The 25,753-nt window shown below is 41.0% G+C and overlaps 1 protein-coding gene across 1 annotated transcript in view; it reads left to right on the forward strand.

Moving 5' to 3' along the window:
• Positions 1-25,753, forward strand: part of eprs1 (glutamyl-prolyl-tRNA synthetase 1) — an 88,703-nt gene that overhangs the window by 14,616 nt on the left and 48,334 nt on the right. Inside the window, exons 9-12 of the mRNA XM_021584352.2 lie at positions 8,194-8,365; positions 12,869-13,102; positions 13,376-13,460; positions 15,037-15,096. Coding sequence (XP_021440027.2) covers positions 8,194-8,365; positions 12,869-13,102; positions 13,376-13,460; positions 15,037-15,096 — 551 coding nt within the window. The remainder of the gene's footprint in view (positions 1-8,193; positions 8,366-12,868; positions 13,103-13,375; positions 13,461-15,036; positions 15,097-25,753) is intronic.

A 25,753-nucleotide genomic window follows, 5' to 3' on the forward strand; every position in this document is an offset into this window, starting at 1 on the left:
AATGCGTTAGTAAACCTGCTACAATCATGCAGTACAGTAAGCAGTTTAGCAGTTATACCGGCGGAAGTGAAAGTGAAAAAAATACTAAATATCTCTTGCTTCTCCTTAATTTGTTGAAAACTGTTAAACTACTGTCTTTCTCTCTCCGCATTAACTACTCACCACATGTTATGCCCTATAGCTTATTCTTTAACCTCTCTAGGGAAGGGGGCAGCATTTGGAATTTTGGATGAAAAGCATGCCCAAATTAAACTGCCTTCTACTCGGGCCCAGAAGACAAGATATGCATATAATTAGTAGATTTGGATAGAAAACACTAAAGTTTCTAAACTGTTAAAATAATGTCTGTGAGTATAACAGAACTGATTTGGCAGGTGAAAACCTGAGAGAAATCCATTCGGGAAGTAGGATTTTTTGTTGTTGTAGTTTTCTATTCAATGCCATTACTTAGGACTCAAATTGCAGTTCATATTCCTTCCACTAGATGTCAACAGTCTTTAGAAATTGTTTCAGGCTTGTATTCTGAAAAATGAGGAAGTAAGAGCAGTCTGAATGAGTGGACCCTGCCGTGTCACAGAGCTTTTTCATGTGTGCGACCGAGAGAGTGCCTTTCTTGTTTACTTTTTATATTTTTTATATTGACAACGTTATTGTCCGGTTGAAATATTATTCATTATTTAGGCTAAAAACAACCTGAGGATTGAATATAAACATATTTTGACATATTTCTATGAATTTATTGATACAATTAGCATTTTTTTGTCTGCCTGTTTTTTGTGGGGGGACTGCGTTTGAGCCAGTGGATTACTGAAGGAAATGCGCAAAAAAAACGGAGGTTTTCGGATATAAAGAGAGACCTTATCGAACAAAAGGAACATTTATTGAATAAATTAATGTCTTCTGAGTGCAAACATATGAAGATCACCAAAGGTAAGTGATTAATTTGATCTCTATTTCTGACTTGTGTAACTCTTCTACTTGGCTGGTTACTGTTTGTAATGATTTGTTTGCTGGGCTATGTTCTGAAATAATTGTAAGGTATGCTTTCGCCGTAAAGCATTTTTGAAATCTGACACTGTGATTGGATTCACAAGAAGTTGATCTTTAAACCTATGTTAAATAGTTGAATATTTTCTGAATTTTTATGAGTATTTCTCATTAACCTCTCCCTCTGCATGCCCAAATTAAACGGCCTGCAACTCGGGCCCAGAAGATATGATATGCATATAAATGGTAGATTTGGATAGAAAACACAAGTTTCCAAAACTGTTAAAATAGTGTCTGTGAGTATAACAGAACTGATTTAGCAGGCGACAACCGGAGAGAAATCCATTCGGGAAGTAGTTTTTTTTGTTGGTTTTGTAGTTTTCTATTCAATGCCATTACAGTATCCATTGACTTAGGACTCCATTTGCAATTCCTGTGCCTTCCACTAGATGTCAACAGTCTTAAGAAATAGTTTCAGGCTTGTATTCTTATAAATGGGGGAGTAAGACCAGTCTAAACGAGTGGACCCTAAAGTGAAGCAGAGCTTTTTCAGGCGCATGTGCGTTTCTTGTTTACCTTTTATATTGACAATGTTATTGTCTGGTTGAAATATTATAGATCATTTAGGCTAAAAAACAACCTGAGGATTGAATATTAACATCGTTTGACATGTTTCTATGAACTTTCCAAATAAAATTAGGATTTTTTGACTGAGTTTGAGCCTGTGGATTACTGAAGAAAATGCGCTAACAAAACTGAGGTTTTTGGATATAATGAGACTTCATCGAACAAAACGAACATTTATTGAGTAAATGAATGTCTTCTGATAGCCACCATATGAAGACCATCAAAGGTAAGGGATTAATTTTCTCTATTTCTGAGTTTTGTAACGCTTCTGCTTGGCTGGTTGGTTACTGTTTGTAATAATTTGTCAACTGGGCTAGGTATGTTCTGGGCTAGGTATGCTTTCGCCGAAAAGTATTTTATAAATATGACACTGGTTCGTTTAACAAGAAGTACATCTTTAAACCTATGTAAAATATATGTTTTGTTTTCTGAATTTTTATAATGAGCATTTCTGTAATTGATTTTGACGCTCTTCAACCTCACCGGATGTTGGCCAGATAGCGTCCCACGTACCCTAGAGAAGTTAAGTACTAGGTATGTTCTCTGATGATTTGATTGGGTGGACAACATGTCAGTTCATGCTGCAAGAGCTATGATACTTTGGAGGACGTCCTCTGGAAGTTGTCATAATTACTGTGTAAGTCTATGAAACAGGGTGAGAACCAAGAGCCTCCTAGGTTTTGTATTGAGGTCAATGTACCAAGAGGAGGACAGAGGCTAGCTGTCCTCCGGCTACACCATGGTGCTACCCTAAAGAGTGCTGTTGAGGCTACTGTAGACCTTCATTGCAAAACAGTGTCTTTTAATGAATTATTTGGTGACAGGAGAATATATTTAGTATTGTTTAATCTAAAAAGGATAACTTTTGAAATGTTTCAGTACATCCTCCTCTGAGGAGCCGCCACTGCTCAGAGGGTATGCGGAAGTTATTACCACGTGACTTGCTCCATCATGACCCCAACATACATTTTGAACTCTATACATTCTTGAAAAGAGGTTCTAAGCTTCAAAACGATGTTTAACTTGTGTTTCAGCTCTCTAAATTGAGCTCAGTAGAGCTAGTTATAACTCGGGATGCACGATATATCGGTAAGCATATCGGAATCGGACGATATTAGCTAAAAGTGCCCGCATCAGCATCGGCCCGACGTCTAGTTTAACGACGATGTGCAAAACCGATGTCAAAGCTAACGTGCATACATATATAACATAACGTAATGACGGCACATAAAATGTAGCGCTACATGTGCCACACAGCATTCCTAACCTAGCCCACAATGTGTGCTGTGTGGATTGAGCCGTCAACAAGTCGAGCAGTCATGTCAAAGAGTAACAACATTTCAGCGAGACAACTCAAAAGGCGAAATCCATTAATGCCAAGATAATGGAATTCATTGCCATTGACATTCAACCGTTCTGTCGTGGAGGATGTTGGCTTTCGCCGACTGATCCAGCACCGTTACACACTACCAAGTAGGCACTTTTTTTCAGATGTTGCCCTACCGGAGTTAAACAGTATTGTTGAAACTCACAACCATGAGCTACTTGCTATGGCTTCACTGCTATTAGCAGTCCACGACTGACGTTTGGACCAGCATTGTCAGCCCCATGCGCATGCAGAGTCTGACAGCAGAGTTGGTCGACGAGGATTCAGTACTGAGGGAAGCCGTATTACATGCGCAAGAATGTGGTGGTTCTCATACCGCTGCTGCCATTTCAATGGCATTTTAAGAAAATGTTTGAAACATGAACACACTCCTAGCTCCATTAGAACAACTGACTGGAGAAATAAGCTCATCAACTGTGTCTGTAGCAGACGTGATACCCTCTGTCATGGCATTGAAACGCCAGCTCAACAAAAATGCCAACACAGACCGTCGGGTTATCTTTGAAAAGTACTCTACTAGAGGCTGTGAGCAAGCGATTTGTTGGCATTCTTTCTGAGCCTCTTTACTGTGTTGCCACCATGCTCGATGCTAGGTACAAGGACCGCTACTTCGATACAGACAAGAAACAGGGTTTACCTGAAATGTTACATACACCGGACAAGATGGAAACGGACACAGTGACAGTGCGGACCGAGGACGAGAGGCCACGGACAGACTGAGCTGGAACTTCACTGTTTGACATGTATGATGAAATCCTGGTTGAGAATGAAATGACTGAACAAATGAACAACGAAACAGCACAGCAAGTAAGTGAGAAAAATAGGTTTTGATTGTTTTACTGGTAATGGAGACATATGTAAATGCCGACAACTTTTTGGTGTTCAACTATTTAACTATACTAGAATGCTTAAAAGGCCGCAAAAAATAATAATATTGGGTATCAGTTGTTTTTTTTTGGCAAGGAAAATATTGGATATCGCTATCGGCCAAGAATGTCATTTCGGTGCATCCCTAGTTATAACAGAGTTATCCCTGATCAGATGTTACATTTTAGTCATTAAGAAGCCCTTAAGCATAAATCATAGTCGATGGACGGTGAGACGCGATAGTCCGGTGTCCCATTGTGACATAGCTACGTGGCTCTGAGACCACCATCCGCCGGGGACTCATATCCCGAACACGCACCTCACCGCAATTCCCAACGAACGCCCTCCGGTACACGTCCTCTATTAATTTGAATGTTGACAGTTGAGGAAATTGCTTGAGCTGCGCTCAGAATTCAAAAGGTATGAAAGCCAATAGTCCAATATTCTCGAACACTGTTGTGTGTACATGTTTTGTACTATTATTAACCCTTTCCAAAGTGACTTACAGGAGCAATTAGGGTTAAGTGCCTTGCTCAAGGACACATTGAGAGATTTTTCACCTCATCGGCTCTGGGATTCGAACCAGCGTCCTTTCGGTTACTGGCCCAATGCTCTTAACTGCGAAGCTACCTGCCGCCCAAAAGATGTTCAGAGAAAATAATGGCTGGAATATGTGGTTAATGGAATGTTATCAAGTTCCAATAAATTCCATTAATTCAGTTCCAGCCATTATTCAACTCCGCAAAAAAGAAACGTCCTCTCACTGAAAACTGCATTTATTTTCAGCAAACTTAACATGTGAAAATATATGTATGAACATATCAAGATTCAACAACTGAGACAAACTGAGCAAGTTCCACAGACAACAGAAATGGAATAATGTGTCCCTGAACAAAGGGGGGGACAAAATTAAAAGTAACAATCAGTATCTGGTATCGCCACCAGCTGCAGTACTGCAGTGCATCTCCTCCTCATGGACTGCACCAGATTTGCCAGTTCTTGCTGTGAACTGTTACCTCACTCTTCCACCAAGGCAAGTTTCTGGGGGGAATGGCCCTAGCCCTCACCCTCTGATCCAACATGTCCCAGACGTGCTCAATGGGATTGAGAGCAGGGCTCTTTGCTGCCCATGGCAGAACACCGACATTCCTGTCTTGCAGGAAATTACGCACAGAACGAGCAGTATGGCTGGTGGCATTGTCATGCTGGAGGGTCATGTCAGGATGAGCCTGCAGGAAGGGTACCATATGAGGGAGAAGGATGTCTTCTTCCCTGTAACGCCCAGTGTTGAGATTGCCTGCAATGACAACAATTTCAGTCCGATGAGGCTGTGACACTACGCCCCAGACCATGACATTTCCCGGATTGACTGACCTTCATTTCTTAAAGTAATGATGGATTGTCATTTATCGTTGCTTATTTGAGCTGTTTTTGCCATAATATAGACTTGGTCTTCTGTATACCACCCCTACCTTGTCACAACACAACTGATTGGCTCAAATGCTTTAAGAAGGAAAGAAATTCCACAAATGAACTATTTAACAAGGCACACCTGTTAATTGAAATGCTTTCCAGGTGACTACCTCATGAAGCTGGTTGAGAGAATGCCAAAAGTGTGCAAAGTTGAACAAGGCAAAGGGTGGCTACTTTTATTTTTTTTTCGCTTACATTTTCACAGTTTTGATGTCTTCACTATTATTCTACAATGTATAAAATAGTAAAAACTAAAGAAAAACCCTTGAATGTCCAAACTTGACTTGTACTGTGTGTGTGTGTGTGTGTGAGTGTGTGTATAACTGTCACACACACACACACACACACACACAGTACCAGTCAAGTTTGGACATTCAAGGGTTTTTCTTTTGACTATTTTATACATTGTAGAGTAATAGTGAAGACATCAATTGTGATAAAACACATATGGAATCATGTAGTAAGCGAAAAAGTGTATATAAAGCTTTTACCAATGCTGCTACTGCTCATGTTTGCACTGTACACTTATGACCATATAAGTCACCCTTGCTGCACTGAGTACCATATTAATAATGCACCAAGATACTGATATTTGATTTGTGAGAGAGAGAAAACGCCCCCCCTTGGTGTGTGGGGAGGGCTTAATTTTTCTGGTCTTAATGCCCTGAATTTTTTTTACTGTCAACTTCCTGATGGCGATTTAAGCTAAACTCGGGGAAAAAAAGAAACGTCCCCTCACTGTAACTGCGGTTATTTTCAGCAAACTTAACTTTTGTAGATATTTTTATGAACATAAGATTCAACAACTGAGACATAAACTGAACAAGTTCCACAAACATGTAACTAACAGAAATTGAATAATGTGTCCATGAACAAAAGGGGGGTAAAAATCTAAAGTAAGTCAGTATCTGGTGTGGCCACCAGCTGCATTAAGTACTGCAGTGCATCTCCTCATCATGGACTACACCAGATTTGCCAGTTCTTGCTGTGAGATGTTACCCCACTCTTCCACCAAGGCACCTGCAAGTTCCCTGACATTTCTGTGGGGAATGGCCCTAGCCCTCACCCGCCGATCCGACAGGTCCCAGACGTGCTCAATGGGGTTAAGATCCGGGCTCTTCGCTGGCCATGGCAGAACACTGACATTCCTGTCTTGCAGGAAATCACGCACAGAACGAGCAGTATGGCTGGTGGTATTGTCATGCTGGAGGGTCATTTCAGGATGAGCCTGCAGGTAGGATACCACATGAGGGAAGTGGATGTCTTCCCTATAATGTACAGCGTTGAGATTGCCTGCAATGACAAGCTCAGTCCGATAATGCTGTGACACACCGCCCCAGTCCGTGACGGACCCTCCACCTCCAAATTGATCCCGCTCCAGAGTACAGTCCTCGGTGTAACGCTCATTCCTTCGACGACTAACACGAATCCGACTTTCACCCCTGGTGAGACAAAACCACTACTCGTAAGTGAAGTGCACTTTTTGCCAGTCCTGTCTGGTCCAGCGATGGTGTGTTTGTGCCCATAGGCGATGTTGTTTCTGGTGATTGTCTGGTGAGGACCTGCCTCACAACAGGTCTGCAAGCCCTCAGTCTAGCCTCTCTCAGCCTATTGCAGACAGCCTGAGCACTGATGGAGGGATTGTGCGTTCCTGGTGTAACTTGGGTAATTGTTGCCATCCTGTACTTGTCCCGCAGGTCTGATGTTCGAATGTACCGATCCCTTGCAGGTGTTGTTACACGTGGTCTGCCACTGCGGGGACGATCGGCTGTCCGTCCTGTCATCCTGTAGTGCTGTCTTAGGGCTCTCACAGTACGGACATCGCAATTTATTGCCCTGGCCACATCTGCAGTCCTCATGCCTCCTTGCAGCATGCCTAAGGCACATTCACGCAGATGAGCAGGGACCCCGTGCATCTTTATTTTGGTGTTTTTCAGGGCTCTTTAGTGTCCTAAGTGTTCATAACTGTGACCTTAATTGCCTACCTTCTGTAAGCTGTTAGTGACTTAACGACCGTTCCACAGGTGCATGTTGATTACTTTTTTATGGTTCATTGAACAAGCATGGGAAACAGTGTTTAAACCCTTTACAATGGAGATCTGTGAAGTTGTTTGGATTTTTACGAATGATCTTTGAAAGACAGGGTTCTGAAATAAGGACGTTTCTTTTTTTGCTCAGTTGATGAGCTCGTCCTTCCCAGTTAAGGTGCCACCAACCTCCTGTGCTTATATAGACTGGTGTGTTTCTAATTCATGTCAAAAACAATTGGATTGGCCACAGGTGTACTCATCAAGTTGTAATGACGATCAAAGGAAATTGGATGCACCTGAGCTCAATTTGGAGTCTCCTAGCAAAGGGGTGTCAATGCTTATATAAATGAGATTTCATTTTCAATAATTTGGCAAAAATGTCTTAACATGTTTTCACTTTGTCATTATGTGTTGAGAATTTGTTTGTAATCCATTTTGAATTCAGGCTGTAACATAATAAAATGTGCAGTAAGTAAAGGGGTAAGAAAGCACTTGTTCCTTTGATTGTAGTTTGCTAGCTTGTCAGTTGAATTAGCAAGCCAAGTACTTGTTTTGAAAGTTGGATCTCATCAGAGGCTTTAAAATTGTACTTACACTTTGATGTTCAAATTAATTAGGTGGTTAGAAAACGTGGTGTTCTAGTGAATTCTGTTTTAATCCAAAAACAGACCATACTTTTTTAAATAATTCACTTTGCTTCAACTTATCTAAGGTCGATTTGGAATTCAGTTGATGATGACTGTGATACTTAAAACCGCTCGCAGTCTTCACTCATCGCCTTTCCTCCTCTTTCTCCCATGCCTTTCTCCACCCCTCCCCCAGCGGTGGAGCTGAACCTAAAGATGTGGGAGGAGATGAAGGCAGGCACGGAGTACGGCCAGACCTGCTGTATGCGGGCCAAGATTGACATGGCCTCTAACAACGGCTGCATGCGCGACCCCACCTTCTACCGCTGCAAGAATGCCCCCCACCCCCGAACTGGCACCACCTACAGGTAGGGGGGACACGGCACACTACGAAAAAATGTAGCAATTTATTAAATTCATCCGCTATTTAAAATGTTTTGATATGTTTTATTTAAGTTTTATATAATCAGGGAGTCATGCTGAGACCATGATTTTGTTTGCAGATGGGCCCTGCATGAATACATCAATAAACAATAATTACACTATACATTTGGAAAGTATTCAGACCCCTCGACTTGTTACATTACAGCCTTATTCTAAAATGGATCAAATAAAAAAATCCTCATCAATCTACACACCATTCCCCATAATGACAGTGAAAACCAGTTTAGACATTTTTGAAGATGTATTAAAAATAAAAACTGAAATACATTATTTACTTAAGTATTCAGACCCTTTGCTATGAGACTTGAAATTGAGCTCAGGTGCATCCTGTTTCCATTGACCATCCTTGAGATGTTTCTACAACTTGATTGGAGCCCACCTGTGGTAAATTCAATTGATTGGACATGATTTGGAAAGGCACACACCTGTCTATACAAGGTCCCACAGTTGACAGTGCATGTCAGAGCAAAAACCAAGCCATGCGGTTTAAGGAATTGTCCGTAGAGCTCCGAGACGGGTTATTTTGAGGCCATCAATTGAATTTAACACAGGTGGACTTCAAGTTGTAGAAACATCTCAAGGATGATCAATGGAAAAAGGATGAGCTTATTTTCGATTCTCATAGCAAAGGGTCTGAATACGTACGGAAATAGGGTATTTCTGTTCTTTATTAAATGTCTAAAAACCTGTTTTCGCCTTGTCATTATTGGGTATTGTGTGTAGATTGAGGCCATTTTTTTATTTAGTCCATTTTAGAATAAGGCTGTAACAGAATGTGGAAAAAGTGAAGGGGTCTGAATACTTTCCGATTGCACTATATATCACCAGTAGTACATTGACGGCTACTTCCTATAATTTCTATTCTATAGTGTTTGTTACTTTGGTTATGGTCATTTTATATTAATTCATTCAATATTTCAGTCTTGGACACATTGTTTGCAGAGTGCACAACCTATGCTACACTTGAACAAGTTTAGGTTTTTTAATTCTATTTACAAGTTCTGTCAATGTTGACTAAGGACGTGCACGCATAGAAGTAGGCCTAAAGGTACATGGCCTGTGTGCAGTTGTAGGCATATAAATGTGCCCATTTGGGGATCTGATTGGCTTAACGCAACACCACTAATGACCTGGAGCTTCTCAATGGAATTTTTTCTTCACCTCAAACAGCACGCAAACAGTTTGTTTTTACGTCCATTGAGAATTACAATAGTTCCTCAACTGGATCATGCTCTGATCATGCTTTATTTGTACTATTTTCTACATTGTAGAATAATAGTGAAGACATCAAAACTATGAAATAACACACAGAATCAAAAAAGTGTTAAACAATTTAAAATATACTTTATATTTCAGATTCTTCAAATAGCCACCCTTTGCCATTCCCTAAAACCAGCGTCATGAGGTGGTCACCTGGAATGCATTTCATTTAACAGGTGTGCCTTGTTAAAAGTTCATTTGTGGAATTTCTTTCCTTAAAGAGTTTAAGCCAATCAGTTGTGTTGTGACAAGGAAGGGGTTGTATACAGAATACAGCCCTATTTGGTAAAAGACCAAATCCATATTATGAGAAAAACAGCTCAAATAAGCAAAGAGAAACAACAGTCAATCATTACTTTAAGACATGAAGGTCAGTCAATATGGAACATTTCTTGAACTTTGAAAGTTTCTTCAAGTGCAGTAGCACAAACAATCAAGCATTATGATGAAACTGGCTCTCATAAGGAGCGCCACAGGAAAGGAAGTTACCTCGGCTGCGGCGTTTAAGCTCTTTAGAGTTACCAGCCTCAGGAAATTGCAGCCCAAATAAATGCTTCACAGAGTTCAAGGAACAGCCACATCTCAACATCAACTGTTCAGAGAAGACTGTGTGACCGGCCTTCATGGTCAAATTGCTGCAAAGAAACCACCGCTACTAAAGGACACCAATAAGAAGAAGACACTTGCTTGGGCCAAGAAACATGAGCAATGGACATTAGACCATTGGGAATTTGTTATTTGGTCTGATGAGTCCAAATTTTAAATATTTGTCTCCAACTGCCATGTCTTTGTAAGACGCAGAGTAGGCGACTAGATCTCCGCGTGTGTGATTCCCACTGTGACGCATGGAGGAGGTGGTGTGTGGGTGAACGGATGATCTCTGCATGTGATCTCTGCATGTGGCTGCTGCCAACACACTGACTCAACTCCAGCCACTTTAATAATGGAATTGATGCGAAATGATGTAAAATATATCACTAGCCACTTTAAACAATGCTACCTAATATAATGTTTACATACCCTACATTATTCATGTCATATGTATACGTATATACTGTACTCTATATCATCTACTGCATCTTTATGTAATACATGTATCACTAGCCACTTTAACTATGCCACTTTGTTTACATACTCATCTCATATGTATATACTGTACTCAATACCATCTACTGTATCTTACCTATGCCGCTCTGTACCATCACTCATGCATATGTCTTTATGTACATATTCTTTATCCCCTTACACTTGTGTCTATAAGGTAGTAGTTTTGGAATTGTTAGCTAGATTAGTTGTTGGTTATTACTGCATTGTCGGAACTAGAAGCACAAGCATTTCGATACATTAACATCTGCTAACCATGTGTATGTGACAAATAAAATTTGATTTGATTGATTTGATTTGTGTATATCCCACTGTAAAGCATTGAGGAGGAGGTGTGACGGTGAGGGGGTGCTGTGCTGGTGACACGGTCTGTGATTGATTTAGAATTCAAGGCACCCTTAACCAGCATGACTGCCACAGCATTCTGCAGTGATACACCCTCCTGGATGGTTTGCGCTTGCTGAGATTATCCATTGTTTTTCAAAAGGACAATGACCCAAAACACACCTCCAGACTGTGTAAGGGCTATTTGACCAATAAGGAGAGAGTGATGGAGTGCTGCATCAGATGACCTGGCCTCCAAAATCAGCCGACCTCAACCCAAATGAGAAGGTTTGGGATGAGTTGGATCACAGAGTGAAGGAAAAGCAGCCAACAAGTGCTCAGCATATGTGGGAACTTCTTCAAGACGGTTGGAAAAGCGTTCCAGGTGAAGCTGGTTGAGAGAATGCCAAGTGTGTGTGAAGCTGTCAGCAAGGCAAAGGGTGGCTACTTTGAAGAATCTCAAATGTAAAATATATTTTTGATTTAACACTTAAACAAAAAAGTTGTTTCATAGTTTTGTCTTCTCTATTATTCTTCAATGTAGAAAATAGTACAAATTTAAGTAAAACTCTTGAATGAGTGTCCAAACCTTTGACTGGTACTGTAGTTGATTTGATTAAAACACATAGAGGTTGTCTATCTACAGTGTATGGAAAAATACGTTTGCAATTTTCGAGCAATCGATTGGTTGAAAAAACAGACTACTTTCAGTCCACCAAGATTATTTTTTTTTTGTCGGGGACAGCCCTAAACTGAAGATGGATATATCCTATCAGAGCCGTTAAACTTTAATACAGTTAAAGTCACCATTGGCCTCATGGCGAAATCCCTGAGCGGTTTCCTTCCTCTCCGGCAAGTGAGGCTTGCTATAACAAAGGGGTCTTATCAGCTTTTAATTTAAAAAAATTGGTAAATAATTCTAAAACATTATTCCACATAATGTATTGTGTGTAGGCCAGTGACGACAAAATCTCAATTTCATTCGTTGCAAATTCAGGCTGTAATACAACAAAATGTAGAAAATGTCAAGGGCTGTGAATAATTTCTGAAGTCACTGTAGCGAGCTATTAAACGTAGACACAATACCAAAGTCAATATCAGTATATGAAGGAGCTAGTTGGCTTTAAAATCACCTAAACAAACTGCGCCGTCAATTTAGGAGTCCACAATCTCTCCATGTTCAACCTGCAGATCGATGTGCCCTACAGAGTGGTGTCTGACATTTGCGAAGGCACCATGCAATGCACCCTGGACTGCAGTGGCAGACAAATAGGAGAAATGTGGTGGTAGGAATTTAACAAAAATATGATCAATTGCTCATTAGAGAGAAGACAACCTCTATCGTTATGACATTGGCCAATATTGAAATCTGACTTGTCATTTTTATCTAAAAGTTGTATTGCTGTTGACTTCTAGTGTAGTGATAGTGGCTTTATCGCAATACCGGCTGAATTTCTACCTGCTTGAATGACTATAGCTCAGATTAACATGAAATGACCCCGGGAATCAATGGAACATAGCCCAGAGATGCACATAAACAATAGAACAATAGCCGATATACCGGGTGTGTAACGTTCGCGTACCAAAAGCACCCTGTTGTTCACATGGTCAGTGCAGCTGGTTACATTTAATAAAATGGGAGTGTCACTCGCGACTCATGCCCTATTGCATGTCCTGTGTAGCAGCTCACTTAGGCGCGTAACAGGCTTCACACATTTACATTTATATTTACCCCCCAGGGTGTACCCCACGTACGACTTCGCCTGCCCAATCGTGGACAGCATAGAGGGTGTGACCCACGCGCTCCGCACCACGGAGTACCACGACCGCGATGACCAGTTCTACTGGGTGATCGAGGCACTGCGCCTGCGCAAGCCCTACATCTGGGAATATGCCCGGCTCAACCTCAACAACACGGTGCTCTCCAAACGCAAGCTCACATGGTTTGTCGACCAGGGTTACGTCGACGGCTGGTGAGTAAACGTAATACCCTTTCCATACGACAGGGTTATGTTTAGTACGGCTCACCTTAACAACATTTTTTGGAATCCGTAAATTAATCTGTTTTTATTTGACAAGTACAGTTAGTACCATTCTGTTTTTTCCCTGCTAAACACAACACCTGGAGATGATGGTCACTTCCCATTGCACTGATGGAGTAGATTTGTGATACCTGTTAGTAAAATAATCTTAATTCTTCATTGAAGCCCAGATCCAAATCAAATGTTTTTTTTCCCCTGCCTCAGGGATGACCCACGCTTCCCGACTGTCAGAGGTGTCCTGCGCAGAGGAATGACCGTCGAGGGCCTCAAGCAGTTCATTGCTGCCCAGGTGTGTGTGTTTCTACACTACATGACCATACTGGCTTGTCGAACATCTCATTCCAAAATCATGGACAGTAAAAGTGATATCCTATGACGGTGCTACATTGAAAGTGACTGAGGTCCTTTAAGGCCATTCTACTGCCAATGTTTGTCCATGGAGATTGCATGTCTGTGTGCTCGATTTTATATACCTGTCAGCAATGGGTGTGGCTGAAATAGGCGAATCCTCTCATTTGAAGGGGTGTCCATATACTTGTATTTATAGTGTATCAAAAGGAATAAGGTTTTGAAGTGTCTGTCCTTATATCGAGGAGATATAAGAAAGCTCAGGAAATACTTAGGTTTTTCTGGACACATACAGTGCTTTCGGAAAGTGTTCAGACCCCTTGACTTTTTCCACATTGTTACGTTACAGCCTTATTCTAAAATTGATTAAATAATATTTTCTCCCTTTCTGCTCATTATTCCTTGTTAATAAAACAAACGTATGCTTTCATTTTATTGAAATAACTATAATTTACCTCTTAATGACAAAGCGAAAACAGAGTTTTTGAAATGTTTACAAAGTGCGTGTCCGAGCTAAAACAAGCCATGAGGTCGAAGGAATTGTCCATAGAGCTCAGAGACAGGATCATGTCGAGGCACAGATCTGAAGGTCCCCATGAACACAGTGGCCATCATTCTTAAATGGCAGAAGTTTTTAACCTCTTAACTTTCATTAATTTGTGTGGGTTACCTTCAGATGAAGGTAGGGGGTAGTAGAGCAAAACATAGAATGAGTGTCCCCTTTCCACGGTGGGGTCATATTAGTTTGTAACCCAAACGGTTCGGACGTTACAGACAGGAATTTGCACATCGGTGCTCCCAACTTCAGACGAGTCCCATGGGGCTTGTAGTCCAAACCGTTTGCATATAACAGATGTTTTCGTGAGAAGAATTTCCGGGATGTCTCGTGGTCGAGCAAACACCGTTGTAGCTCTGCCACCTTCCACTGTGGATGTGGAAGGACGTATGTGGTGGATTGAGATGCAGCCCATGCAAAAACAACTAGCTTAACTGACAGATTTTGATGGGGATTTTTTTTATTCTGTTACTTCAATAGACCCTTAAGGCCCAGTGTAGTGATATTCCTGTGTTTTATATATATGTCCACACTGTAATTGTGAAAATGATGATAATGCCATTCTAGTGTAAGAGCTGTTTGAAAAGACTGCTGGAAATGTCATCCTGTTTTGGCCTGCCTGGTGTCATTAGTTAATAGACCAATAAGAAACAGTTCCAAAGTATTCTGCCAATAACAGCTAGTTTTCAGTTTTCCCCTCCACTCAGACCACTCCCACACAGTCCTAGCAAAATTGTTGCTTGAGAAATTTCTGTCTTATAAGAAGCTATTTTTGTTTATTTTTGAACACTTAAATTGAAAACAATCACATTCAGGTACTTGATTGTTACACTGATTTGATATGAGATAAAAATGGCTGCGTTGGACCTTGTAATAAACTCTTATTGTCATGTTTTTAGACTGTTGAACCTTTTATTTTGTGGTTGATTCCATCTTTGAAACCGTCTGTTCTTTCACCCAGGGTGGATCCAGGTCTGTGGTCAACATGGAATGGGACAAGATCTGGGCCTTTAACAAGAAGGTATGCATGCATGTATACCGATCTTCCCCTTTCTCTACACAATGTTTTGGACTGATCATGATTGAAACCTGCCCCTTTGTAAATCCACTGCATGGGAGAAGCTCTTTTTAGATCAAGTCTAAGAATCCGCAAATGAAAATCATTGGCATGCTGGCATTGCTGGTAGATTTGACAAGACTGGTATTGTAAGTTTTAGGCATATTTATACACTATTAATGGTTTTGGTTGCCTAAATTGGTTGGCTTAGAAACAAATGCACTAAATCCTTAAGGAAGCTTATAACATGCATGCACGCACGCACACACTTTGTTTCTCTGATAGCTCGCCTACTCACAGCTTGCATGGCTGCCTTCTTGTTTTATGCTATTCTTTTCCCGCTTTGCTTTCCCCCTTTTCCTCCCCTCATCCCCTGCGTTCCTCCAGACCTGGAATAACTATAGTTTTAGCTATGCTTTGTGGAAAGTAACAATTTGAATACAGAGCCCCAAAAATGACAACTTTTTAAAACTATTGGAATACAGATCTCAGAAAGTGACTGCTTTTCCATACTATTTGAATACAGATCTGAGAAACACCTACTTTTTACAAATATTTGAATACAGATCTCAGAAACTACTGGATTGGCTGCCTTCAACTAATGGCAGGGTTCTATCTGGAACTGCATGTTGAAGATAGAAATAGAATGAATAGAGCACACCTCACAAATACTATTCCAATCTCTCTGAAATAAATGTATTGTTTAGATTAAATATGACTATCTGAATATTTTGATTACCATTATCCTGAATGTCCATTGCCCTAGGTGTACATAATCAAGTTAAACCAATTATATTTTATGCCGATACGTATAAATACATAGTGACACACAACTACTTATATTTTTACTTTTATGATACACAACATGACCTAAAGTATGTGGACACATGCTCGTCGAACATCTCATTCCAAAATCATGGGCATTAATATGGAGTTGGTCCCCCTTTGCTGCAATAACAGCCTCCACTCTTCTAGGAAGGCTTTCCACTAGATGTTGGAACATTGCTGTGGGGACTTGCTACTATTCATCCACGAGCATTCGTAAGGTCAGTCAGTGATGTTGGGGATTAGGCCTGCCTCGCAGTCGGCGTTCCAATTTATCCTAAAGGTGTTTATCCCAAAGAATCGTCGACTGTCATTGTATGCTGTAGCTTTAAGATGTTCCTTCACTGGAACGAAGGGGCCTAGCCCTTCCAGAGTCTAATGGTGGCGAGCTTTACACCACTAAACCCGCCCTTGGCATTCGCATTGTGGTCTTAGGCTTGTGTGTGGAAACCCATTTCATGAAGCTCCTGCTGAACAGTAATTGTGCTGATGTTGCTTCCGGAGGCAGTTTGGAACTCAGTAGTGAGTGTTGCCACCGAGGACAGACAATTTTTACGGACTACGTGCTTCAGCACTCTGCGGTCCTGTTCTGTGAACTTGTGTGGCCCACCACTTCGCAGCTGAGCCACTGTTGTTCCTAGACGTTTCCACTTCATAACCGCACTTACAGTTGACCAGGGCAGAAATGTAATGACTTGACTTGTTGGAAAGGTGGCATCCTATGACGGTGCCACGTTAAAAGTCACTGAGCTCTTCAGTAAAGCTTTCTACTGCCAATGTTTCTCTATGGAGATTGCGTGGTTGTGTGCTCAATTTCATACACCTGTCAGCAGAGGGTGTGGCTGAAATAGCCAATTCCTCTAATTTAAAGGGGGTTCTACCAACTTCTGTTGATATAGTGTAGCTGCGGTGTTCTTGAATCAAACACACACTATATCTTTAAAGGGATAGTGGCGCAAGTGAAAGTCACCCAGTAAAATACTCCTTGAGTAAAGGTGTTTGGTTTTAAATATAGTTAAGTATCAAAAGTACATTTAATTGTTAAAATGTATCAAAGTATAAAGAATTTTACATTTTCCTGTCCTGCTAAACATTCAAAATGTAACGAGTACTTTTGGGTGTCAGGGAAAATGTATGGACTAAAAAGTAAATTTATTTTCATTAGGAATGTAGTGATGTAAAGTTGTCAAAAATGAATAGTAAAAGTGCAGATATCCAAAACAACTACTTATGTACTATTTTAAAATATTTTTTACTTAAGTTGTTTACACCACTCCTCAGAATACAAGCTAACACGATTTTCAACCTACCTTGGCTGTAGTTGATTCAAGTGTTGGAATATTTAGTTTCTTTTCGACACTTAATATCCATATTGTGTGTATATACTGACATGTATTGTGACTGATAGATCCATACACGCACACGTGTTTTGAAATGAATGTAAGTTGTAAAGTATTTAGTCTGTAGGACCCCAGTAAGACTAGCTGTCTCCATTGGCGTCGGTTAACGGGGATCCTAATAAATCACATCAAATTGTTACTGTTGGCAGCATGTTGGCAGTTTTTGTTCATGTCTTATTACAACTGATATTACTTTAAACAATATTTTATTAGCATGTTACATAGTACTTTGGTAATTGTATCTTACTTGCGTAGTTTTTGTAAAGAGGAATAGTGACTTATTCCGCATATATATATATATATATATATATATATATATATATATATATATATATATATAACTCAATGTTATGCAATTTCCAAAGTCCTATGTAACAACATTGCTTTTGTAATAATCGCAAAGTTACTCCACATGTATAAGAACTTCATGTCAAGTGTTACTGTATTGCCTTTTGTCTCACTCATTATCAAAATACACACGCACAGTTCAAGTTGGAAGTTTACATACAACTTAGCCAAATACATTTAAACTCAGTTTTTCACAATTCCTGACATTTAATCCTAGTAAAAATTCCCTGTCTTAGACTAGTTAGGATCACTACTTTATTTTAAGAATGTGAAATGTCAGAATAATTGTAGAGAGAATGATATCTTTCAGCTTTTATTTCTTTCATCACATTCCCAATGGTTCAGAAGTTTACATACACTCAATTAGTATTTGGTAGCATTGCCTTTAAATTGTGTAACTTGGGTCAAACGTTTCGGTTAGCCTTCCACAAGCTTCCACAATAAGTTGTTTACATTTTGGCCCATTCCTCCTGACAAAGCTGGTGTAACTGAGTCAGGTTTGTAGGCCTCCTTGCTCGCTCATGCTTTTTTCATTTTCTGTAGGGTGGAGGTCAGGGCTTTGATATGCCACTCCATTACCTTGACTTTGTTGTCCTTAAGCCATTTTGCCACAACTTTGTAAGTATGCTTGGGGTCATTGTCCATTTGGAAGAGCCATTTGCGACCAAGCTTTAACTTCCTGACTGATGCCTTGAGATGTTGCTTCAATATATCCACATAATTTTCATGCCTCATGATTCCATCTATTTTGAAGTGCACCAGTCCCTCCTGCAGCAAAGCACCCCCACAACATGATGCTGCCACCCACGTGCTTCACGGTTGGGATGATGTTCTTCAGCTTGCAAGCCTCTCCCTTTTCCTCCAAACATAACGATGGTCATTATGGCCAAACAGTTCTATTTTTGTTTCATCAGACCAGAGGACATTTCTCCAAAAGTGCAATCTTTGTCCCCATGTGCTATTGCAAACCGTAGTCTGGCTTTTTTGTGGCTGTTTTGGAGCAGTGGCTTCTTCCTTGCTGAGCGGCCTTTCAGGTTATGTCGATATAGGACTTGTTTTACTGTGGATATAAACACTTTTGTACCTGCTTCCTCCAGCATCTTCTCAAGGTCCTTTGCTGTTGTTCTGGGATTGATATGCACTTTTCGCACCAAAGTACGTTTATCTCTAGGAGACAGAACACATCTCCTTCCTGAGCGGCAGGGTGGTCCCATGGTGTTTATACTTGCGTACTATTGTTTGTACAGATGAACATGGCACCTTCAGGCGTTTGGAAATTGCTCCCAAATATGATCCAGACTTGTGAAGGTCTACAATTTTTTTCCTGAGGTCTAGGCTGATTTCCTTTCATTCTCCCATGATAAGAGGCACTGAGATTGAAGGTAGGCCTTTAAATACATCCACAGGTACACCTCCAATTGACTCAAATTATGTCAATTAGCCTATCAGAAGCTTCTAAAGCCATGACATCATTTTCTTGAATTTTCCAAGCTGTTTAAAGACACAGTCAACTTAGTGTATGTAAACTTCTGACTCACTGGACTTGTGATACAGTGAATTGTAACTTAAATAATCTGTCTGTGAACAATTGTTGGAAAAATGACTTTTGTCATGCATGAATTAATGTCCTAACCGGCAAACAATAGTTTGTTAACAATAAATTTGTGGAGTGGTTGAAAAACGAGTTTTAATGACACCAACCTAAGTGTACAGTCGTGGCCAAAAGTTTTGAGAATGACACAAATATTAATTTTCACAAGTCTGCTGCCTCAGTTTATATGATGGCAGTTTGCATATACTCCAGAATGTTATGAAGCGTGATCAGATGAATTGCAATTAATTGCAAAGTCCCTCTTTGCCATGCAAATTAACTGAATCCCCCAAAAACATTTCCACTGCATTTGAGCCCTGCCACAAAAAGGACCAGCTGACATCATGTCAGTGATTCTCTCGTTGACACAGGTGTGAGTGTTGACGAGGACAAGGCTGGAGATCACTCTGTCATGCTGATTGCGTTCGAATAACAGACTGGAAGCTTCAAAAGGAGGGTGGTGCTTGGAATCATTGTTCTTCCTCTGTCAACCATGGTTACCTTCAAGGAAACACGTGCTGTCGTCTTTGCTTTTCACAAAAAGGGCTTCACAGGCAAGGATATTGCTGCCAGTAAGATTGCACCTAAATCAACCATTTATTGGATCATCAAGAACTTCAAGGAAAGCGGTTCAATTGTTGTGAAGAAGGCTTCCGGGCGCCCAAGAAAGTCCAGAAAGCGCCAGGACCGTCTCCTTAAGTTGATTCAGCTGCGGGATCGGGGCACCACCAGTACAGAGCTTGCTCAGGAATGGCAGCAGGCAGGTGTGAATGCTTCTGCACGCACAGTGAGGCGAAGACATTTGGAGGATGGCCTGGTGTCAGGAAGGGCAGGAAAGAAGCCACTTCTCTCCAGGAAAAACATAATGGACAGACTACTATTCTGCAAAAGGTACAGGGATTGGACTGCTGAGGACTGGGGTAAAGTCATTGTCTCAATCCTCTTTCCGATTGTTTGGAGCATCCGGAGAAGACAAGGTGTGCGCTACCATCAGTCCTATGTCATGCCAACAGTAAAGCATCCTGAAACCATTCATATGTGGGGTTGCTTCTCAGCCAAAGGGGTGGGCTCACTCACAATTTTGCCTAAGAACACAACCATGAATAAAGAACGGTACAAAAACATTCTCCGAGAGCAACTTCTCCCAACCATCCAGGAACAGTTTGGTGACGAACGATGCCTTTTCCAGCCTGATGGAGCACCTTGCCATAAGGCAAAAGTGATAACTAGGTTGCTCGGGGAACAAAACATCGATATTTTGGGTCCATGGCCAGGACACTCCCCAGACCTTATTCCCATTGAGAACGTGTGATCAATCCTCAAGAGGTGGGTGGACAAACAAAAACCCACAAATTCCAAGCATTGATTATGCAAGAATGGGCTGCCAGTAGTCAAGATGTGGCCCAGAAGTTAATTGACAGCATTCCAGGGTTGATTGCAGAGGTCTTGAACAAGAATGGTCAACACTGCAATATTGACTCTTTGCATCAACTTCATGTAATTGTCAATAAAAGCCTTTGACACTTATGAAATGCTTGTAATTATACTTCACTATTCCATAGTAACATCTGACAAAAATATCTATAGACACTGAAGCAGCAAACTTTGTGGAAATGAATATTTGTGTCTTAACTTTTGGCCACGGCTATATGTCAACTTCTGACTTCAAGTGTGTGTGTATTTTACTGGCATACATTCAGTAACTTCAAATATTATTTGGTTTTCTGAGATGTATTCAAAATACGTTCAAATATTGGTTTTCCAGAGACCTCTATTTGAAAATCAAAGGAAATAGTTGCCTTTGAAGTTATAAATAACAGGGTAAAAACTGACGGACAACTATGAGAGCTCATACCAAGTTTATTCACCCGCTGGGTCATCCAGCTGCATAAGTCAAGCATATCCACACAAGCACTAGTATTTATGCTGAGTTTCCTTCTCCTCATCTCTGAGCAGCCAATACATCTCTATTGCTATACAGATATTTAGTGATATCTGTTCTTCATCTAAACCGACCTGCCCAAGTTCCTCATTCCTCCCCAAGTCACGGCTGTCATGTTGACTTGTACCAGACTGTGGCTCTTCTCCTCCCATATGATCCCTCATGGCTAACGATAACATAGTGGGGCAAAAAAGTATTTAGTCAGCCACCAATTGTGCAAGTTCTCCCACTTAAAAATATGAAGGAGGCCTGTAATTTTCATCATAGGTACACTTCAACTATGACAGACAATTAGGGAAAAAAATCCAGAAAATCACATTGTAGGATTTTTTTATGAATTTATTGCAAATTATTGTGGAAAATAAACTTTTGTTATTGACCAAATACTTATCTCAATACTTTGTCATTGCCAACAAAGGGTATATAACAGAGGTCAAACGTTTTCTGTAAGTCTTCACAAGGTTTTCACACACTGTTGCTGGTATTTTGGCCCATTCCTACATGCAGATCTCCTCTAGAGCAGTGATGTTTTGGGGCTGTTGCTGGGCAACACGGACTTTCAACTCCCTCCAAAGATTTTCTATGAGGTCGAGATCTGGAGACTGGCTAGGCCACTCCAGGACCTTGAAATGCTTCTTACGAAGCCACTCCTTCGTTGCCCGGGCGGTGTGTTTGGGATCATTGTCATGCTGAAAGACCCAGCCACGTTTCATCTAAAATGCCCTTGCTGATGGAAGGAGGTTTTCACTCAAAATCTCACGATACATGGCCCCATTCATTCTTTCCTTTACACGGATCAGTCGTCCTGGTCCCTTTGCAGGAAAAACAGCCCCAAAGCATGATGTTTCCACCCCCATGCTTCACAGTAAGTATGGTGTTATTTGGATGCAACTCAGCAGTCTTTGTCCTCCAAACACGACGAGTTGAGTTTTTACCAAAAAGTTATATTTTGGTTTCATCTGACCATATGACATTCTCCCAATCTTCTTCTGGATCTTCCAAATGTTCTCTAGCAAACTTCAGACGGGCCTGGACATGTACTGGCTTAAGCAGGGGGACACGTCTGGCACTGCAGGATTTGAGTCCATGGCGGCATAGTGTGTTACTGATGGTAGGCTTTGTTACTTTGGTCCCAGCTTTCTGCAGGTCATTCACTAGGTCCCCCCCGTGTGGTTCTGGGATTTTTGCTCACCGTTCTTGTGATCATTTTGACCCCACGGGGTGAGATCTTGCGTCGAGCCTCAGATCGATGGAGATTATCAGTGGTCTTGTATGTCTTCCATTTCCTAATAATTGCTCCCACAGTTGATTTCTTCAAACCAAGCTGCTTACCTATTGCAGATTCAGTCTTCCCAGCCTGGTGCAGGTCTACAATTTTGTTTCTGGTGTCCTTTGACAGCTCTTTGGTCTTGGCCATAGTGGAGTTTGGAGTGTGACTGTTTGAGGTTGTGGACAGGTGTCTTTTATACTGATAACAAGTTCAAACAGGTGCCATTAATACAGGCAAGGAGTGGAGGACAGAGGAGCCTCTTAAAAAGGAAGTTACAGGTCTGTGAGAGCCAGAAATCTTGCTTGTTTGTAGGTGACCAAATACTTATTTTCCACCATAATTTGCAAATAAATTCATAAAAAATCCTACAATGTGATTTTCTGGAGAGAAAAAAATTCTAATTTTGTCTGTCAGAGTTGAAGTGTACCTATGATGAAAATTACAGGCCTCATCTTTTTAAGTGGGAGAACTTGCACAATTGGTGGCTGACTAAATACTTTTTTTGCCCCACTGTAACCTGACAGAATTCAACATTCCCCTTTCTCCCTCAGTGACATGAATAAGGATTCATCATATTTTCATGTTTAGAACTCAGAACCCATCATAGTAAATAAACTATATTCAACTACCTCAAGTATTTGAAAAGTTGGTATTTTCAAATAAACTACACAATACAACATTTTCTGCCAAGGTCTGCATTCTACACATCCTCTCAATTCATGATGTAGTTCTGCATAGCGCTATCAAAGGTTAAATGTTTTCAGAGAAATTAACCTTAATTTTCTTCTTACCTTAAAGGGCAACTCTGCCCTTTAAACATTTACACTATTATGAAGTATCTAGTGATGTCCTAGACAGTTTTAGTGTAATTTTATGATTTCATGTCTGACTGTTTAGTGATGAGCGAAATGACTTCTCTGATGTTTTCAAGTAGGATCCCTGAGATGAATAAATTATGGACTGTCATATTCAGCTATTTACAGTGAATTCGGAAAGTATTCAGGCTCCTTGACTTTTTCCCCATTTTGTTACATTACAGCCTTATCCTAAAATGGATTTAATTGTTTTCCTCATCAATCTACAAACGATACCCTATAATGACGAAGCGAAAACAGGTTTTTAGACATTTTCGCAAATGTGTATATTTCTTTCTTTATTTAACCAGGTAGGCTAGTTGAGAACAAGTTCTCATTTACAACTGCGACCTGGCCACGGTGAAGCAAAGCAGTGCCACCAAAACAACAGACTTAAACATAGGATAAACAAAAGTACAGTCACTAACACAATATAAAAATATATATACAGTGTGTGCAAATGAGGTAAGATTAGGGAGGTAAGGCAATAAATAGGCCGTGGTGGCGAAGTAATTAAACACTGAAGTGCTAATGTGTAGATGATGAATGTGCAAGAAGAGATACTGGGGTGCAAAGAAATTAATAACAATATGGGGATGAGGTAGTTGGATGGGCTATGTACAGGTGTAGTGATCTGTGAGCTGCTCTGACAGCTTGTGCTTAAAGTCAGTGAGGGAGATATGAGTCTCCAGCTTCAGTAATTTTTGTAATTCGTTCCAGTCATTGGCAGCAGAGAACTGGAAGGAAATGCAGCCAAAGTAGGTGTTGGCTTTGGGGATGACCAGTGAAATATAACTGCTGGAGCGCGTGCTACGGGTGGGTGCTGCTATTGTGACCAGAGAGCTGAGATAAGGCGAGACTTAGATGACCTGGAGCCAGTGGGTTTGGCGACGAATATGAAGTGAGGGCCAGCTAACGAGAGCGTACAGGTTGCAGTGGTGGGTAATATATGGGGCTTTGGTGACTAAATGGATGCCACTGTGATGGACTGCATCCAATTTGCTGAGTAGAGTGTTGGAGGCTATTTTGTAAATGACATCGCTGAAGTCAAGGATCGGTAGGATGGTCAGTTTTACGATGGTATGTTTGGCAGCATAAGTGAAGGATGCTTTGTTGTGAAATAGGAAGCTGATTCTAGATTTAATTTTGGAATGGATATGCTTAATGTGAGTCTGGAAGGAGAGTTTACAGTCTAACCAGACACTTAGGTATTTGTAGTTGTCCAGAGTAGTGATGCTGGACAGGCGGGCAGCGATCGGTTGAAGAGCATGCATTTAGTCTTACTTGCATTTAAGAGCAGTTGGAGGCCACGAAAGGAGAGTTGTATGGCATTGAAGCTCATCTGGAGGTTAGTTAACAGTGTCCAAAGAGGGGCCAGGAGTATACAGAATGGTTTCGTCTGCGTCGAGGTGGATCAGAGAATCACCAGCAGCAAGAGCGACATCATTGATGTATACAGAGAAAAGAGTATAAAAAAAAACAACAGGTACCTTCTTTATGTAAGTATTCAGACCCTTTGCTATGAGACTTGAAATACATCCTGTTTCCATTGATCATCCTTCAGATGTTTCTACAACTTGATTGGAGTCCACCTGCGGTAAATTCAATTGATTGGACATGATTTGGGAAGGCGCACACCTGTCTATAGAAGGTCCCACAGTTGACAGTGCAAGTTAGAGCAAAAACTAAGCCATGAGGTCAAAGGAATTGTCCATAGAGCTCCGAGACAGGATTCTGTCAAGGCACAGATCTGGGGAAGGGTACCGAAATATTTCTGCCGCATTGAAGGTCCCCAGCAACACAGTGGCCTCCATTCTTAAGTGGATGATGCTAGGAACCACCAAGACTTTTCCTAGAGCTGTCCACCTGGCCAAACTGAGCAACAGGTGAAGGGCCTAGGTCAGGCAGCTCCAGAGTTCCTCTGTGGAGATGGATGTCATTCTGGGAAGGTTATTCTGTCACTGCAGCACTCCACCGGTCAGGCCTTTATAGTAGAGTGGCCAGACTGAAGCCACTCCTCAGTAAAAAGGCACGACAGCCCACTTGGAGTTTGCCGGAAGGCACCTAAAGGACTCTCAGACCATAAGAAACAAGATCTTCTTGTCTGATTAAACCAAGATTAAACTCTTTGGCCTGAATGCCAAGTGTCACATCTGGAGAATCCTCGCACAAATTTCACCAAATTTGTGCGAGACCTGGAGAGTCCTGCAAGCCACAGTGTCTTGCAACCACTGTGAAATTTGGTGGAGAATCGGTGATGATCTGGGCGTTCTTCAGCAAGGCTAGAATTCGTCAGTTGTCTTTGTGAAGGACGCATGAATCAAGCCACGTACAAGATTGTCCTGGAAGAAAACCTGCTTCCTTCTGGTCTGACAATGTTCCCCAACTCTG

Source organism: Oncorhynchus mykiss, chromosome 25 (assembly GCF_013265735.2).
Source record: "Oncorhynchus mykiss isolate Arlee chromosome 25, USDA_OmykA_1.1, whole genome shotgun sequence".
In the NCBI taxonomy this organism is placed as follows: Eukaryota; Metazoa; Chordata; class Actinopteri; order Salmoniformes; family Salmonidae; genus Oncorhynchus; species Oncorhynchus mykiss.